The 20133-nt window shown below is 49.3% G+C and overlaps 1 protein-coding gene across 1 annotated transcript in view; it reads right to left on the reverse strand.

Moving 5' to 3' along the window:
* DPF3 (double PHD fingers 3) overlaps positions 1 to 20133 on the reverse strand; it is a 237145-nt gene that overhangs the window by 80396 nt on the left and 136616 nt on the right. Inside the window, exons 5-6 of the mRNA XM_045823360.1 lie at positions 17978 to 18073; positions 10582 to 10660 (exon numbers count right to left, since the gene is read on the reverse strand). Coding sequence (XP_045679316.1) covers positions 10582 to 10660; positions 17978 to 18073 — 175 coding nt within the window. The remainder of the gene's footprint in view (positions 1 to 10581; positions 10661 to 17977; positions 18074 to 20133) is intronic.

A 20133-nucleotide genomic window follows, 5' to 3' on the forward strand; every position in this document is an offset into this window, starting at 1 on the left:
AGAGTATTTACAGCATGACCCCCACTCCAACCCTACCCTACTCACTCCTTGTCAGGGAGAGGGGGAGGAAGGGGAGGAGGAGGGGTGAGGAAAGAGGAGGGGGGATTTCAGGGGCAGTTTGTGGGAACAAAGCCGGCTGCAGCAGACAGCAGAATCCTTCCTGCCGGGGAGAAGCAGCCGCCTTCCCCACTGATAACTTAATGACTCTGGCACATTTTCATCAGCCCAACTTGGAGCACGCAGTGGGTATCTGAGCCAGTGGTTTCCGAGAGACTGAAAGCAGCGACTGAAAGCAATTACGGGATGAGCGTCCGAGAGACAAAGCCTGGGCCCGGGGAGTCACAGGGGCACATCTCATTCTCAGCTCTACCCTGTGACACTTCCACACAACCCCAAGGAGGTCACTTCCCTCTCTCTGTAGCTCGACTTCATCTGTAAAATCCACCCGGCAACACCTGTCACCTGCCGACGCCTTCAAAGCACCATGCTCACAGACCATCAGGCAGGCACACATTCTTACACTGAACCTCACCAACAGGGCAAAGGTACAGGTTATCATCCCATTTTACAGACAAGAACACTAAGGCTGGGGGAGTGGAAGCAACTTGCTAAATGTGAGAGCCAGAATCAGAACTCGGGTCTGTTGGACTCTGAAGCACGTGACTGAAACAGACAGATGTGCTTGTCACTGTCTGTCTGCCACACCCCCTTGGCTACAGCTGACCTCCACTTGTGATGGAGGTCACGTGCTTCACAGTCCGACAGACCTGAGTTCAGATTCTGGCTCTGCCATTTAGCCCTCTGCTTGTGATGGAGTTTGGCCAGTGGGAGGGAGGCACCAGCAGGAGAGCAGAAGGTGAGAAGTAGCAAGTCGGGGCTTTGTGCCCTGCCTACCCCTGCTTGGCAGCATGCCGGGGCAAGGGCCATGCCCCACTCCACCACTCCAGCTCTCCCTGGGAGCCATGTGTCCTTCCAGGACCTTGGGACTCAGGACGGGGGGAGGACACACCCCTCCCTCGTCAGTACCTTTACCTTGCCCACACTTCCACAATCATTCCATCACCAAATTCTCTTCCTTTCAGGCTTTCTGAGTGGAACCCAACCCTGCGTCCTGCTGGGGCTAACACAGAATCACACCAGACCTGCAGGACAGCGCTCCGTCTTCTCTCTGCAGAACCATTGCAGGGGTGGAAGCATCCTACCACCAGGCCCCTCTCCCCGCCCACTGAGCCCCAGCCCCAGCTCCCTTCCTGTGGCTTCATTTCTTCTCCCAAGCCACTTGATGCTTATGTTAAGCTGAATTCTTTCAGATAGGAGCACAGGGGTCTAGGCTAGAACAGGGGTGGGGTAGAACATCCCAATTTTTCAAAGCCACATTCCTCTAACCCTGGCTCTGCAGAGCCGGGACCTATGAAATGCCAGTGACCTGGAAGTCCTGTGTCTCCCCTGAGGGAAGGCATTCAGCTTATTTTAGGAATTTACTGTACATGAGTGTGACTCCTGCTTTAAAAAAAAGAAAAAAGAAAACTGGAAGAACCGAGATAAGCAACAAACCTTTCATTTCAAAATACTACCTGATTGTGGATCCCAGGCAAAGAAGTGCAGAAACTCCCAACATGAAAGCATTAAATGTGTTAGGGAGACTCTTTCCAGCCCTGCTGGGAAGCTGCAGCTGCCCTCTGGTGAACTCTGGGGTGAGCCATCAGGTCAGCTAATTAGCTGTGTAACTTAATTTCTCCAACCTCAGTTTTCTTGTCTGTAAAATAGGGACAGTAATAGTTCGCACCTCGTCTGAATGTTGTAAGAACTGAATGAGTCCATTCCCGTAAAGTGCTAGCACACTGCCTAGCAAGCAAGTGTTCAATAAAGCTATTATTTCTGGTAATGAAGTTTATCAGACCCCTACCCTGGTCCCTGACAATTCCAGCAGTCAGGGCATGGAACAGAACTGGGAGCCCAACTTAGGTGTAAAGTAAATGCCCTTTCTTAACACAGGATAAGGACAATAAATTCTTCTTGAGCATGTTTATGAACCAGGAAGGGAGCTGTGTTTGCATGCAATCTCATTTAGCCCTCTTGAAAAGCCTCTAAGGTTAATCTTACTGTCTGCACTTGATAAAAGAAGAAACCAAGTCTCAGAGAGCTCTATGATTTGCCCAAGGTCATGGCTATAAAGTGACACAGCAAAGATTCAGATCATGGGCTTCTGACACAAGAAATATCTTCTTCTGACCATCATCCCTTATAGAGAGAGAGTCTTTGACTCCTTATTCTAGCCAGTTCTACATTAGCATGTCTTTAGTTAGGTCAAAGGATAAAATATAATTCTGTTTTAATCCTACGATAAAAACCACTTAAATAATGAATACAACTGTCAACATTTGAGAGGAAGATAAACAGAGAAAGGTAAAAAAAAAATCAGACCAACTGCCATACGGTGTGGGGGCTCCCAAACATTTGGGAATCTGGCCAGCGTGCGCTCTCTCAGGATCACTGGGCGAGTGACATAAACACTGCCTCAGCTCAGACGCAGAGCTGGCTTTATGTGCGGGTCCCAGGCAACCCAGTGTGTCTCACTGACCCTTGCCTGAGGCAGGCCCTCGTCCCCCTACAACACTTTCTTCAGGGAAACAAACATCCATTAACACCTGTTAAACATTTCTGCTTGGATGTCCTGTTATTTTCACAATCATATATGCCAAAGTTTGGTCGCTCCCTAAGGACCTGTTTGGCAGTCTAGGAACGCACCCTCTGACATACTGGCCCCCTCCTCCTGACCACTCCCCACCCCCACCCCCACCAATTCCTACTGTACTCATGGTCCAGTCAATGAAATACTGCCTGGAGGTGTGCAGTTACACCCTAATGTAGTATCAGCCTTATCTTTCCAACTACATCAGAGACATAGGAAGTATGGAAAAGGCAAAGGTGGAAGAAACATCCATGAAGCCCAATGCCATGTGCAAATGTCTTTATACATCTCACCACACATCGCTTTCCCAGCTGTGTACCGCCTGAGGAAATGGAGGGAAGTCACCCCAAATGATTTTCTTTAAAATCTCAGAATTTGACCTCAGTTTTCTCACTGAAGCCCATGCTCATTCTCCTTCACCCAGCTCTCTCTATCCTGGGCGGCACTGGCCTTGCAGCTGCTTCCCTCTCTCCCCACCAGGATATCAAGTGGGAGAAACCAAAGGCCATGTGCACCAGGCCCTTTGACCTCGAAATTCTGTTTCTAGGAAACAACAAAAGCATGATGCAAAGATATAACTGCAATATTATTTTTAATAGTGAAAATTTTTAACTGTCTCAACATCCAACAAGTAGAACATTGAGCAAGCCATGGCATGTTGATACTTTACAGGTACTTTATAGTCCTAAAACATCATCATACAAAATCTCTATCGACATGGAAAAATATTCTTCATGTATTTTGAATGGAGAGTAAAACGGTATGTATCATACATCACGTGTGTGTGTGTGGACAAAGACACAGAATCCTACAACACAACGATATGTAAATTATCTCTGAGGACTATCATTATAGGTCATTTTTAATTTTTTTTAATCCTCAGCTGAGGACATGCTTATTGATTTTCGAGAGGGGGGAAGGAAGGGAGAGAAAAAAGGAGAGGAACATGGATGCGAAAGAGAACCATCATTCGGTTGCCTCTCATATGCCCCCAACTAGGGACACAACCCACAACCTTTCTGTTTACTGGACGATGCTCTGACCTACTGAGCAACACTGCCCTGGGTGAGATTATGGGTGATTTTCCTTTTTTCCTTTTAAGTTTATCTGTAATTTCTGATTTTTCTGCAATGAACACATACTATTTCCAATTAAAAGATTTTAATAAAAAGAATCTCTATAAATGTTAATATCTACCCTGTTATTGGTCATCCACATGTTAATAGGAATTATTTGCCACAAAGTTTGCATCAAGTTAACAGCTAGTTGAGAGCAAGGTTCTAACTGGATGAGACAGTAATTCAAGAGGGTGTAAGTTTCAGCCCAGAAGAGGCAAACCTAAGTTTTGTGGCCAATGGGCAAGATTCTGAAGAAAGCTAGAGGAGTGGGGAAAGTGGAAGACAAGCAGTGGGAGCAAAAAAAAAAAAAAAGAAATGAAGCAATGAGGATATCAAAGAGAAAGTTTAGCCTCTCCCCGGCTACGCCTCTGGCCAGCCCTGCTAGGACAGTCTGCAACCTGTGTCCATGACACGATGGCATTTAAATATTTAAACAGACCCAGCTTTGCTACAACAAATGCACTCAATCTCCAGAGATCAATCCCATGCCACAGGCCCTGCTCCACAAATCAAGTTTCTGGGGCACAGAGTCTCTCCACCCCTCCCCCCCACGCCCCACGCAAGGACCTGCAAGATAATAGCTGTGACAACTGAGTGATGAGCCTGGCTTCCCTTCACTGACAAGGGCAGCCAGCCTGAAGGCCGTGGTTATTGGCTTTTCCACTGCAGCTTGAAGCTAAAAGCACATGAGTCTTAGAGAATGTGGAGCCTTCATGCCCTCAAAAAAATTTTAATAAGACTGCAATAGTCATCTGATTCCCTCTGTGCACTCAGGTATGGGGAAACCCAGAGGAATTTTAAGGAGGCTGCAGCCGAGCAGACTTTCTGGAACTGCCCTGGTGCAAGCCTCGTCTGCCCCACATGCCAGTCCTCCCATCCTGTGGCTCCCCTGGGCCGAGCCCGGTAGAGGTTCCACAATGTGCCACAGCCCAGCACCTTGTCTCCTGGGTGAAGAGCCTCACCGTTAAGCCACTGCCTGGGAAGAAAGGAGCCCAGAGTGTGGAGGAGAGTTGATCCGGATGTCAGAGACTCAAGAAAGGGGCCACCTTCCCTGACAAGTGAGGAAAGTAGTGCCACAGCTACTGAGGGTGGAACCAAGACCAGGCCTCTGGGTTCGCTGCTGTGTGCCCATGTCCTTCCTCCCTCCAGTACGCCCCAGCCAAGAGGAGCAGGAAAGGACCCCAGAAGCTACTGACACTGCCACACAGGATGGAGTCACACCTCCACGGATTTCTAGAAGGGAGATAATACCAAAGAGGTCATGCTTTCAGTCACAGGCCATACACATACGATCAAAAATATGTGCCCGAGGGATAACGGTGGTGGAGAACAGAGTTCTTACTGACGCGGAGGCTGAGTTGTGAGGACTCACTCCTGATGTGTGAACACTGGACAGGACTCAGAGATGAGTCATGCTCTCAGCCTTTTGTCATTAATCCACCTTAATGCCTGTTTGGGGGGATGGGGGGATATAAAAGGCTCAACACTATACAATCCATTTCATTCTACTGCAATTTTAATTACTGTCTGACTCCAGCTTGCCAATCCAACACCAAAAAGCCATCTGTCAAGAGTAGACTAGGCCTCACCTCATACACCAGGTGTGCAGGGAGAAACCGAACTCCAAGGAGGAGGGCATATTTCACCTGCCGTTGGTGTGATGTCCTTGGGTATGTTGGGTCCAAACTTGGAGAAACCAGGACTCATCCCAGCTTTAGCATTAACCAGCTGTGTGGCCTCAGACAAGTCCCTTCACCTCTCTGAGTCTATTTTTTCCACAGAAAATTGAAGTCAACTGGCCCTGCCTTTCAAGGCTGGTGTGAGGATTTACAGAAAAAATGTATGTAAAATGCTTATCCTCAGCACAGTGCTCTGCACTGTGAGGGCCCATCAGCAGGAGTTACTGCCGTGATCAGAAAAAACTGGGAACACGTGATATGTGGGAGAGGAGGTGGAGAAACTGGAAATCCTGTGCACTCCTGGTGGGAATGCAAAACCGGTGCAGCCTCTTCGGAAAACAGCAGGCAGGTCCCTCGAAAAATTAAAAACAGAACAACCGCACGATCCAGCAATTCCACATCTGGGTATTTATCCCGAAGAACTGAGAATGGGATCTCAAAGAGACACGGCACTCCTCTGCGCCCTGCAGCTCTCCTGACATGAGCCAGACGTGGAACAGCTGACCGTCGAGAGACGGATGAAACAAGAAAAGGAGATACACACATGCAGCGGAGCACTGCTCATCCTTTAAACAGTGGGAATTCTTCACTGTGCAACCACATGGATGAACCGTGAGGACACTAGACTAGGTAAAATAACCAGGCACAGTTAGGAACAAATACTGCCTGGTCTCACTGTTACAAGGTGTCTTAAAAAGACAAATTCATAGCATTTAAAGGTGGAAGAGGCACAGAGTCTGCGTCGAGCGCGATGAGTGAGCCCCAGAGCCCTGCTGCACAACACGGTGCCTGCATTCAACAGTACGTGCACTTAGAAATCTGATAAGAGGATTCGTCTCATGTTAAATGTTCTTTAAATTAAATTTAACGTTTAAATGCTCCGTAAAAATTAAAATTAATTTTTTTAGAAAGCCTTAAAGAGAAAAAGAGCTTCACAAATCCTTTCCACTGTGCCCGGCAAAAGGGTAAATGTGTGCTTTGCTCCTCTGTAAGTGGCTAAGGCTCAGAAACAAAACATTCTTCCTCTACCTGAACCTCACCCCATCACTACCATCTTCTTTCTTCCAATGCTGCTTGAACAAAGAAAATGGAAAAGCAGGTCTCTCGTCAGAAGTCTGCCCCACTGATGCTAACAGAAAATTCAAGGTCAGGCGCAGTGAGGAAGAAAAGAGGTAAACTCTTGAAAAGATTTTTAGAACACCCCAGTAACCTAAACGCAAGGACTCCTTCCACACGTCTATCTCCAGTTATCACACCACACGTAAAAGTGGGTTAATGACACTGCTAGGGTCTAAAGCTATTGAATAAACTAGCATCCATGCTGAATTGCTGAGTTTTACATGGGACTGCTGAGTTTTTTATCAAGGCTGAAAGAATCGGAAAGATTCAAAAGAAGCCAACTAAAACAATGACGCACGCCAGTGGCACTCTGCCTGGAGGATTCCTAGAGACTCTAGAACTTCCAGATGCAAAAACCAGGGAATAAAAAAAGGGGCTGAGCAGTCGGCCAGAAATCTTCAAGCAGACTAGTCATTCTCAAAAGTCAGTATTCATAAGTCTTCCCTCGAGAGCTCTCAAATATGCAGGTTCCTGGGCCCACTCCCAGTGGTTCCAGTGCAAGGGGTCTGGTGCGAGGCCTGGGAATCCACAGTTTAATAAACACACAGGGTGCCTCTGCACCAATGGTCCAAATCCACACTTTGACAAACATAACAGCCTCTCCTACAAAGTTATATTCGGCTGCTTTGTTTGTGGGTAAAGAACACTTTTCCTTCAGCAACAGATTGAAAGACAAGAAACGACTTCAATCCTTAAGCTTGGTCAACTTTTAGGATAATTAATAGAGATTGGTTACTTGATGGAAAAATGAAGTATCCATTTACATACATACCATGGATGGGTAAAAAAAATAAATCATGTTCAGATGATTTAATGGTTCCCTGAGATGAAATAAATTCAACAACTGAGTGAAAGGCAATAGGCAAACTATCTATCACCTGAAGTCAACAGCTAAGATAATATTTCAACCATCCATCACGAAAGGGAAGCTTGGACCAAGAACGTAACAGGACAACTATATTTAGAAATATACATCAGGAAGGGCTAAAATACAATCACATCTGAAAAGTAGCTATTACTAATCCACATAAACCTAGGAAGAGGTACTGGTAGGATCCAAGGTGGCCTAATATTTTCATAAATAACTTGAAAGATGGAGTGACGATTATGCAAATCAAACCAGAGATGATACAAAAATAGCAGTGATCACAAATCTGTGGAAAATAAAATTTAACTACTGGGCAATGTCTTTAAATTTGCCTTTATTGAATCCTGTATATTGAAGTCACATATTATTTTATCTCTTTATTGAGACTCCATAGAACCAAATGCCAAGTGATTTACAGACAAAGAAATACTCAGATGCACGCACACAGAGAGGCATTAGCCACCTTCCGGCCGTGTGGGGCATCACTGACATGGGCACCGTGCAGTGGGGCAGTCAGATACCTCTCTTCTCCACAGGTGTGGGTGGGGTTACGAAGTGTCGTGTGAAGTAAACAAGGCAGTGTGTCTGTGATCCTTTGAGCCAATAGCCTTGGAGCTACTTCCAAAGGGAGTGCTAAGCATAAATGTAAACCTGGAAGGGACTGCAGAGCAGGCTGTCACGGAGATTATGGGATGTGGCCCTAGGTAAACCAAGAATACAAGGAGATGTCACGAATGCCTCCAGAATAGACAAAATGCTCATGTACCTGTCTGATGGGAAAAGATGCACAAAAGATAAGGGGGCCTGTGGAAGACAAAAATTTCTGCTCTTATTAAGGAAAACAATTACTCAAAGCACCATTAGAATCATGGAAGAAAGGTCAGCTTATGGTAACACCATCCCTGGGGATATTCAAGGAGGTGACCAGACACCTCTCTACTTAGGATGCATTAGAGATTATTAAAAGCATTCCTTGCTGAGTTCGGGGGTGTGGGGTGGGCCGTGTGACCTCTCCAAAGGTCATTCCTGTCCCAAAGGATCACATGTCTGAAGGGCACCAGATAAAAATAAAGTCTATTAATCACTGAGCTGCCACACAGTTCCCGAAGAGAGCCAGAAAGAGAAGGGCAATCGAGGGTGGACCTTGCTCTGCCGAGGGAGGAAATGGGAGGCAGTGCCTGTGCAGGCAGAGCCAAGAAATCGGCCGCAGAGACTTCCAGAAAGCCAGCAGCAGAGACTCCCAAGTACAAAGGCATAAACAGAAGGAGGAAAAGACCCCGTGGGGAGGGGAACAGGAAAAGCGAATGACATTGAGAGCCCCTGAAACAAAGTCACCGGAGCTGGGGGAGAGGGTGTGACGCAAGCACTCTGTGCCGAAAGGGGGAGCCAGGCAAGACAGGGTCACCCACAAAGGGCGCTTTGTGGAGGCAGACACCAGACAGAGGAGTAAGGAGAGGGACTGAGGTGGGAGAGGGAGGATGCATGCGGCATGCCTGGGAACACAGGGGATTATTACTGGCTGAGAATCCAACGAGAGGTGCAGTAACTCCACTATCTAGGGTAGCAGAAAAATCACATGATAAAAATAAAGCTTTTAAAAGGAGGAACCTAGAGACAAAGCCCCAGCTCCAAAGCAGTTGTTGGCATTCTTGACGGCTGAGCTGCTCCAGGCCTAGGAAGGCCTGTTGGGTGGGGTCTGAAGGACACTCCCCAGCCCAGAGCCAGTCTCCCCAGGGCCCGCCTGCGTGGGCTTTTATGAACCCCGTTCAGGAAGCAGGACCCAGGTCAAAGCGGGCACCTCCTGGTACGACAAGAGGGACCAGACCCCATGCTCTGCTCTCTCCTTGCCCTAAAATGAACCTGCTCTGGGATGCAGGTGTTTCCCACAGTTACCTCAGGAATGTCACCTGCATGGTGTATTAAGTAGCCAAATGGTAGTCATGGAATTTGAGGTCTTCTAGAAAAATGTTCTCCAACTGAGTGACATCCCACCAGACACAGAACAACTTTTTGAGGTCAAAGAGGCCAGTGAAGAGGAAGGAGAATGGCACCACCCCCAAAACACTCCCTGAGCCCCATCTTCCCGGTCCTCTCCCTGCTTTCACAAAGGCTGCAGACACTGGCAAGGTGGGCGGATGCCCACCGAGACCACTGCACCAGGGCCCTGCCTCAGCCACTGCGCTGCCATTCTCACTGCCGCCCCTTCGGGCCGAGAGCAGAGCGCTGCATCCTCAGAGAAACAGAAGATGGGAAGGGGAGACGGTTTGAGAGTGCGGTTTGGAGGGCGGCCCTTGCCATGGAATGAGCAGATGGCGGCCGATACAGTCAGAAGATAACTAGGGCGAGGACTCTAAACCCGCCACCCAACGTTCTGGTAGGTGAGAGAGACGAAAGCTCTCGGGCTGACAGCAAAGCCTCCAAATCTGGAGGTTTCTGGAGATCCACCCACTGCCCCTGCCCCAGTGTGCACACTCCCTCAGTCCTCCCCAGCTCTGTCTGCGGACCCTGAACCCAGCAACCAGGCGGATGCTTGTCCAAAAGATGTTTCCGAACCCATCAAGCAAGGCTGGAGATAGACTGAGGGCCACTTGTTAACTAAGTGACCATCAGAGGAAGATTCATAACTTGCCATAAGTAGGACAGGAAAAAGACCAGAAAAAGGAAATTAAAGGGAAACAAATGAGAAAAAAAGCCACAGGAACTAAGTACATTTCTTGGAGGATTCTGAGTTATGCTTTTGTTTGTAAATCTCTGAAATCGACTAAGAAATAGGGGATGCATCTTAAGGAGACAGTGAAAGAAAAGAGAGCTGGAGGTACCAAGTAGGGTTCAACCAGAGAGGAGTACAGCGCCCAAGGCAGGGAGGCTCCTGCCCCCACCCCCACCCCCACCCCCTAGCAGCTTGCTCTCTTCCTGCCGAAAGCTGGGGGCAGAGGGAGCGAGAGGAGGCAGTGATTGTGCTGAGGCGCAGGCATGTGAGCTGGGAGTCCAGGCCCCAGAGGAGGGGCCAGCAGCCTGAGGCTGGGGGCTGACAGCCAGGGTAGCACAGGGAATAGTGGGGCAGGGCGGGGGCAGGAGAAGGAAGGCGGCATCGCCTGTACTTACTGTCACAGACATAGGGTTTGTCGTGGTCTTCCTGAGAGGCGGGGTCATGCCTCCTCCTGCCACCTGCAGAGCCACGGGCCTGGGGAGACATTGGGGATCACGATGCGTGTTATTCTGATAATCACCACAGTCCCTGAGCAGGTGCTCTGGGAGGCCCTGAGTGCCTCGCCTGCATCTCCTCACTCAGCTTTCACCACATCTGTCCCAACACTGACCCCATGGTACAGGCCAGGAAACTGAGGCCCAGAGAAGCTAGGTAACTTGCTCCAAATGGCTCAGCTACTCAGCTCCCAGGGGGAGGTGCCACCATTAGCTCTGTTTAACAGATCAGAAGCCTGAGGCAATTAGGGTAAATAGCTTGTGAAGGCCACTCAGTGCGGAGCCAGGAATTACCTCAGGACAGTCTCACTGCAAAGCCTCTACCAACCAAATTCCTGTGCTCTGCTGTTGCTAGTAGGACCTCTTCCTCCAACTCCTAAACTTTCCGGCTCTGTTGATACTGAACGTTGATACGGAACACAGATGGCAACCTGCTCTCTGCAGCTGACCTGATGGGCGTATTGGAGCAAGTGTCATAATTACAGTTACCGGGCCAAGCTCCTTTGTTCCACTCTTCTGCTCAGGTCTCTCAAGAGCCAGCCAGACTTGGTATCGGGGCACAGAGCATGAGCCTGGGGAGAGTGAGGAGCTCCCCTTCCCTGCTCAGCCGCTTCCACAGGGGTGGGCTTCAGCTGAGGCTCACCCTGTGCGGTCTACCTCGAGCCTCCAGCCAGTGACAGAAACCCTGACTGCTCACGGTCTCCTGAAGTTGGACTACTGACACCACCACCCTGTGGACGACGCCAGAAAGGGCTGGCATGACCTGGAGTGGCATCACCAGGGGTGAGATGAGCTCTCCCTCCGAGGGCAGAGGACAGCAGCTAGAGAGGGAACTGGCAGCTCCGCAGCCCCAGGACAGTAGCTGCAAGAATGCAGCAAGGTTTATTTTTAAACCTCTGCAAGCCCCACACTGGTCACGTGCGTAGCACCCTCGCCTCCTCGGGGTCATTCTCTGGTAATTAGTGGCAGTGAACTCCCCACCAAAAAAAGGGTCTGCTGGGGTCTTTGGGGACAGAGGGAAAGACAGAACAGATGACAAGTAAAACATGGCAGCAACCTGGGCTGCAGGGAAATGGGGACATGCTAGGGCCCTGGCCTGGAAAAGCAGCCCTAGGGACTTCAGGGTCAAAACACCTCAGATATTCTCATTCTCATATTCATTCTCTCTCTCTCTCTCTCTCTCTCTCTCTCTCTCTCTCTCTCTCTCTCTCTCTCACACACACACACACACTCTTCACAATCAGCGCCACCTGGCAAGTCACCACCTCCACCATTTCCTCAGCTTGTCTCTCTCCAAAACAAATTACAAAATTCCACCTCCCCTCCTTTCCTCCCTTCCACTGCTCTTTCCCTCCCATCCCCTCACCCCTACACACACACACACACACACACACACACACACACACGACAGCCAGCACCCTCTCCCCTCACCCTCATTACTCAGAGCTGACCCAAAGAGGGAGCTGTGAGGTGTACAGGTAGTCACCCTGGGGCGCCCATGACACCAAGCCTGTTCCCCACAGCTGCCCTTGCCCCCCGCCCCCACACTCCCTCGGTGAAGCCGGGGACAGCTTGGCATGTGCAGCCGGCAGCCCTGTCACAGTCGCCTCGGAGCAGGTGAGAGCAAGTCAGGCAGAATGCCGAGGCAACAGCAGACTCGGGAGGTGCTCCGAGAGACAAAAACACTGCCAGGGACAAGGACGAGTTCTGTGGAACTAGAAGCACGGAGCTCCAGCCAGCGGGGAGGGGAGGCACCGGGGTTTCATTTCATTCTGCAGGACTGACCACCAGGGCGACTACAGGCTCTCACATTCTCCCTGCACCTCAGTGTCCTCACCTGCAAGATGGGGCCCTACCTCCGCACTGTCCTACCCAATACAACTAGACAAAAGGCGTGAAGGACAGGAACCCCCAGTCTTTCATTCGCTGCCATCTAAAGCCCACTGCCACATCCATTGGCAATCTAGTGCCAATCCCCTCAGTTTCACCCCAAGCTCATGCTATGTCCAGGGCTTTGTTTTTTGATGATCCCTGTCAGGGACCAGCCACTCTGCCCACACCCATCCGATCCATGCTTTAGCCCCGCTAACATCCCACACCCCCAAGAATCATCTTCTTGCCACACCGAGGAGTAAAAACAGCATTCACGTTCAAGTCAGACACAGGCTGAAACACCAGCCACGTGTCTCTGGTCAAGTGATTTCCCTAAGCTTTATCTTTCTTCACTGTAAAAGGGACGCAGCAGCAGCACCTCTCCTGCAGAAGTGCTGAGGCAGAACAAAGGGTGTGTGAAACCACAGGGGACGGTGCTGTGTCTACAGGAAGTGCTCAGCAAATGATGTCCCCTCCTCGCCCAAGCTGATCTCTCTTTCCTTTGAACTCTTCCTGCACTTGGTCAGTGCACAGTGAGAAGCCTGCTGCTTTCTAATTGTATCATGGCTATTAGCATTTTGTCCTCAATTTAATTCCAGCATCCTTGAGAGCAGAGACACATTTCATACTTCATTACGCATCCCCAACACTTAGCACTATGCTGGGCACAGCATCCACAGCTCTCTCACATACACTAGTTCAATTAATTCCGACAATACATGAGTTCAAGCAAATTATATCATTCCTATTTGGCACTTGCTCAAACAGGTCCAGGGAGGGTCCATAACTTGTCCACAGTCATAGAGCCAGCAGAAGCAGGACCGAGGTCTTCGGACTCCATTGTAGAAAACTCTGAACCACCCAAAAATCAGTTCTCCCTCTCTGAGAACTCCCTCTCTGAGAACCACCCCCACTCCACCCATGTCCCATTCATACAGTAGCAGGCAATGACAGTCATAACTGTACAATATGACCTGCTCCCATGACCGCAGCTGACTGGCTGCCTCAGGACACCTGACCTAAGCTACACAAATCAGATTCTAGCTCCAAAGAATCTGGAATTGGGAAACAGTGACCCTAGTTAGCACAGGCCACTAGAACTAGGGCCCATGTGCATAGACAAGCAGAAAAAGTAGTCTCGCAAGAGAAGAATGAAGGAGAAGTAGGGGCCAGAAGCTTCCTGGGTGCTTCACTCTTTCCCAGTCCTGAATTCCCGCCTCTCTCTTGCCCTTGTCAAGGCTTGAATCTTCGAAGATTGCTCAAAGCTAGAGCAATGGCCCAGCAGCTTTTCAAATAGTTCCCACTTCTGCTTAAGCTGTTGCGGTTCCCATAATTAAAAGACCCTCAACTGGGACAGGCACAGAGAGCTGGCTCCTCTGCACCAGCTGTTCTCAAACAGTGGTCCAGGGACCACTGGGGGTCCCTGAGACCCTTCAGGGGGTCTGGAATGTCAACACTGGTTTCGTAGTAGTACCAACCGCCACTGAAACTGCTCACTCTCGTCCTCTCACAGACCCACAGGGGGGTTTTACAGAGGCCATGTGGCGTGATGATGTCATTGCTCTGTGTGCTTCTGTGTTCTTAAGTCTAACACTTTTGTTTTAAAAGTACCACTAGTTATAACCTACCACACAACAGCTTTTGGAGAGCTCTTGGTTATTTTTAAGTAAAGAATTCCTGAGACAAAACAACTTTGAGAACCACTGCTCTCACTATTTAAAGTGTGGTCCTCACTTTAGGTCCTCGCTTTAAACAGCAACGTGGGGCTTGTCCACCAGGCCAGGCCTCAGACCCCACCCCCACACCCACTGCATCAGAATCTGCAGGTGACTAAGAACACCAGGTGCTTCACACACACGTTCAAGTCTGAGAAGCACTGCACTACACCACGTGCATCAGCAAACACTGACTGACGGATCCATAATACTCTCGTGGATGACTCACGGGAATCTGCAAATTGTAAAGAGCGTGGATTTCTTGGACTAAAATGACCATAAACACAATCATTAACTGTTGGGTCTGAATTTTTTTCTCCCTTCGGAAATCGCCTTCATCAGAACTCAGAGAGTTGTTGTTCCCTTCACTTGCTCCCTCCTAATCACATCTAGCCTTTAGTAAGCACTCAACACTGGCTGTTATATTCACTGCTCCCATTTCAATGATGCAGAAACCAAGGTCCAGAGTTCGTATATAATTTGGCAAAGGTCACAGAAGTTACAAAATTCACCCAAAGGCTGTTCTTGTAAGCTCCCCTCAGGCCTGGCCTCAGTGGGCACATGAGACAGCCCAGAGCCGTGACACTGATGCTGAGTCCGGAGGACGCACACTGAGAAGCAGGGCCTTAAATGGCCTTCCAGTCCTGACACAGAAATGGGTGTGGCTGCTCCCCAGGAGCCAGCAGCAGCTTGAAAACACCCAGTGAAAGGCGGCTTAACTGAGCAGCTTCATGCCCTATTCCAGCCCAGGCAGGCTCACCTACACTCCTCCGGTGCTCCTGAGGCTCCCACCATGTGTGACATGTCCACAACATCACTGCCCAATGTGGAGCATTCAACCGCCCCTTAGGCAACACAAGGTGGGCCCAGAGCTGGTCTAGGCCCCACCCAGCCCCCTCCCCGTGTTCAGGTTTTCTCTCGCCACCCGCAGAGCTGAAACATGGCTTCCGTCATTCAAACAGTGGTCACTGCCCACGTGCTGGAGATGGGGCCACACATGACCCGCTGGGAAAAGCACAGATCCATGTTCAAATCCTGCCCTCTTCCTCACTAGCTGGGATGCCGTTGGGCAAGCCCCTTAATCTCTCTGGAAACAGTAATACGGACTCCGGGGATGAAAGCAGCGGTGCTGGCCGATACAAACGCAACACAAGCCACACGTGTCATCTTACATTTCTCAGGAGACACAGCTTTTTAGAAAAGAATAAAAAAAAACCCAGGTGCAGTTAATTTTAATATTTCATTTAATGCAATAAAAACAAAATATTATTTCAATATGTAATTAATGTAGAAGTATTGACTATGAAGGAGATGTTCTGTATTCTTTTCCCACGACGTCCTGGAAATCTGGTATGTATTCTACGTTTACAGCGCATTTCAATTTGAGCTAGCAACAACATTTTAAGTGCTCAGGAGCCACACGTGGCCAGGGCAGAGAGAGAAGTATAAATGTTCCCAGCTACGGCCCGCTGTGTGGCAGCTCTGACTGCAGAGAGCCCCACCACACGGCCGGGGGCAGAGTAAGGACCCAGGAAATAAACGTGGCTGCTGCCCCAGCGCTGATGTTCTCACGAGACTCCCTCATTCTCGGTCGATGACTGCGGGTCCCCTCATCTATGTTTAGGTTGGGAATGGAGAAGCTGTGAAGACCGTTCTCCTTCCACAATCTCCTCGAGTAACTTTGTTCTGGGCCGAGGAGAGGGAAGGGCAGGAAGCAGGCCTGGAGGCGATACATCCCTCGAAGGTGAATAGCTCTTGAAGTTCACAAAAAGCCCAGAAATTCCAAAAGCCTCCTAAAGCCACTCTAAAGCCTCCTTTAATGACAGAATTAGATATTCATTATTTTGTAACCCCCAGTGACATCGTGGGTCCAGGCAAGTTCATCAGTGGCTGCCGGACGAGCAGGTGGACGCTCAGCGGGGAACTTGCAGGAGTGTGAGAAGGCGGAAGGCTGCCACACCCAGAACCGCCAGCACCTCTGCCGCCGCCAGGAGCGGGGCCACTGGACATCGCCTCCTGACGTGAGGCCGTGAGCAGCACACACCACAGCACACACCACACCCAGGAAAGTCTTCCCCACCAAAAAAACATTTACACACACACGAATATGTGAATCCAATCCAGTCTCTAATCAAACCAGTTTTCAGGAAGTAAAGAGGACAGAGGAACACTTTAAATTCCATGAGTCTGCCAAATCTAGGGTGTGAGGAGTTCCTCAAGACCAAGCACCCACCGTCAGCAAACAAATGGCATGGAGAAAAAGTGTGTGTGTGTTTGTTGGGGGTGGGGCAGGGCACAGCCAAGACAAGGTATGTCTCAGAATTCAAGAGGCTTAAATTTCGAACAAAACAACTATAAAAGACATGTTTTTTTAGAAAATGAGGGAGACGTGGTCAGGGACTGGCCAATAGATCAATAGATATTGGAACAGTTGTTCTTTTTACTGGTTATGATAGTGATGTCAGAGACACACTGAGGAACACGCTTTCAAACATTTCGCATATAAAACAAGAAAACATGCAAACCAACAAAAAGGGGGAGAAAAGAAGAAAAAACAAGATCGTCAAGACGGTGACCACTGTTAAAGCTGGGAGCCAACTACATCAGGTGAGCAGCATCAGGGGGCCGCCCTGTCCAGACTGAGGCCAGCTCCCGCCAACAGGTCTGGGGCAATTCAGCAACAGTGTGGGCAGCACTGGACCACCTGCACCGTGGCCTAGAAACCTGGTTACCATGTAGCTTTCCAGACCCCACCCCAGACCTCCTAAGTCAGATCTTCTGAGACCGGGTCCTGGGAATCTGCATTCCGATAGGCTTTCCCGGTGATCCTGCTATATATTGCACTGAGGCATGAAAACCACAGGGACAGGGAGGTAGGCCTACTTGTCACTAGATCCGACCCGCGGGTCACCCAAGGTCAGCCTCTTGTCTGTGAAAAAACTGAGGGTCCTGCCTAGAGCCTGAAGGAGCCAGACAGGACTGAGAGTCAATTCCCTAGATGAAAAGTGGCAGTTTAGCCCTAGTGGACCCTCTCTACCTGGTTTTTGTCAGATGCCCTTGCAGACCACCCCCCGCCCAAGTTGACCTCAAAAAGCCGCTTTGGGCTTCAACATGAGGACTCTGGAGGACCAATCTGAATACCTGCAATCACCCCTGGTTTGGTTCCCTCCCCTCAAGAGCCCTTCTCATATTTTTATTCCTTCTACCGTAGATTTCCCCTCTGCCATTCCCCAAGCTTCTGGCGTTTTCTTGCCACATTCCATGACCACCAGCTTCCAAAGACCAGTCCATACCTGCTTGGGGAACCATCAGCTGTGGTCCTGCTCTCTGCCTAATAAAATATACCCCTGAAAGTAAGTATCCTGACCCTGTCCCTCTGGGGCACTCCAAGGACAAGAATCTTTCTGCCTTCTTTCATGAGCAAGCAGCAGGAACGACTAAATGTCCCACCTTCCTTGTTCTCCACCTTCACCCTCGTCCCACCTCCAAGTTTTCCCAAACCCTCGGCACCCTCTGCCTGTTCTCCCTCTTGCCAGCTCTAAACTCTTACGTATTACCACCTAAGATCAGAGCCCATCTGGGGTTTTCCTCTGAGTGTTCTGCAAGGGGGCCCATGGATATGTGCAGTGGGACTTCGATCTGGGGACCAGTGTCTTGCATGACCCTGGCTTCCCCGATCACTCTCACATCCTCATGGCATCCCAGCTTACCCGTCCTCTGGTCCTGTTCTTTCGCTTAGGAATATCCTCTTCTAAATCCTCTTCTTCATTTCCTTCTTCTACATTTTCATCATTCTCCAAAACTCTCTGAAATGACAAGAAAATGAAGAGAGGGAGTAAGAATAAAATGCAAAACAGATAACCATCAGAGGGTAATTTGGGGGATATCCCATTTTGATTTGTTTCAACGGAGTGGAGATGCTGCCATTCCTGGGGGAGCAGGGCTCCCAAAATGCTGCCCGGGGTTTCAGAGCTTGGTGATAGCAACTCTCTCTCAACCTCTGGGGCCCCTTCCAGCCAGGTCCTCCCGGAACACTGACCTCTCACCCCTCTTCTGGACCAAGAAGGGTTTTCTAAAGAGAAAATACTCTGGTAGGAGCAATCTTCTGTGTGGACCCAAGATGATTTGTCAAAACTTTCTTTAGTGTAATTTTTCTTTTCCTCCTAAATATGAGAATAGGTTTCTCCTTCCCCTACCATGCTGAAACCCTGCCCTGTTTGATTAAAACAAGTAACTTCCTGTTCATCTGACCAGAATTTGACATTAATGTGTTTTTCTTAATCACCCATTGTTATTTAAGGGGAAAAAAAAGGATTTATTTTCATCACAGAACATTACTTGCAATGGACCTCAAAGATCCTGAGTTTAATCCTCCCTCTCCGACAGGTCTACATGTCCTGCGGTAGAAGAGAGTCCCATTTTCACTTTGCAGGTGAACAAACTGAGGCTGAAAACTCAATTGACTTCTCAAGATCGTCCAGCAAATCCGTGACCAAAGCAAGGTCAGGTTCATCAGCTCAGAGTTTCCCATCTGTGTTTCAGCCCTAGTCTAAATAAAGATGCCAAGGTGTATTATAGCGTACCTTTCCTGTATGGACCTGAGTACTTCACTCCCTTTGCAGGAAGTACGTATCTCTAGGTTTAAGGGAAAGAGAGGAGATTGTGGCAGATGACCCAGCCCCCACAGTGGGGGAACAGGAGAAAAGAGCACGGAATTTACTAGACTCCATGTCAGGAGCCCTGAGGGTTTCTTTATGGGCCTCTTTGCCTAATTATAAAACAGAAATTCATTCGCTCATTCAACCAACAAACATTTGTCCAGTGCTGACTTCATCGCAGGTGCCGTGCTAGACAAGCCACAAAATGGCTATAGTCCAGGCTCTAGATAGCTTTGGAAAAGGACAGATTTAAACAACACCAATAACCATGTAAGTACAACTGCTACAAAAACAGGGACAAGCAAGTTCAAACTTCTTAAGAGGGTTATGAAATTGAACTAACCTGAGAGTCAGGTAAGGCTTACCTGAAAAAGGTGACCTAAGAAAGCTGAGCTGTAAAGGAGAGAACAGACTAGCCTGGCACAGAGACAGGGTCCGGGAGGAAGGGAAGTACTCCAGACAGAGGGGACAGCGCGGACAACGCCCTGAGGCGGGGCGAGGAACACAACTTGTCCAGGAGCAGAAAGAAGGCCAATGTGATGAGAGCTCAGCAGCTCAGGAAGAGGCTGGCGTTAAGATGAGCTCAGAGAGAAGGTGGGCACCGTGTTACACAGGACAGTGGCACCCACTCTGTGGTGATGGTGTGACAACCACACAGCTATGAGAAGGCTTAAAAAGCAGCACGGACCACGCTGATACCCGGTATCACTGTCATTGTTCACGTGGCCTCCCGGACAATGCCTCTGGCCTGTCCTGAAAGCAGAAAGCCCAGGAGTGAAGTTACCACTGACCTTCTCCCCCTGCCTTCTCATCAGAGAACTCTGTTCCAATCACAGGGGTCAGGATACTGCTAATCACCAAATCCTCCCAACAAACTCAAAGCAGGTCTAGTAAATTCTTCTGTGGCTTCTCCACTAGGTTTACTTGGGAAGCCATCAGCTCACAGCACTTTCGAGTCTCTGGCCAACCGTAGCCGTCTAACAGAGAAGCACTGCCTGCTGGACACCACCTCCGGCCTACAGCTAGGAAACGCTATGCAGGTCCAGGGCAAGCCTCCTAGCCTCCCTGCATCTTGGCTTCTTGACTGGTAAGTGGGAACATGAACAAAAGCCAAGCAATATAAGGACTGGTCAAATGCTCTGCAGCCTTTGGTGGACAGATGTAGTTATTATGACTGTTGTTACTATACATACAGCCATCTTGCAAAC

This window comes from Phyllostomus hastatus, unplaced genomic scaffold (assembly GCF_019186645.2).
Source record: "Phyllostomus hastatus isolate PE091 unplaced genomic scaffold, TTU_PhHast_1.1 phas_scaffold_501, whole genome shotgun sequence".
NCBI classification, from domain to species: Eukaryota; Metazoa; Chordata; class Mammalia; order Chiroptera; family Phyllostomidae; genus Phyllostomus; species Phyllostomus hastatus.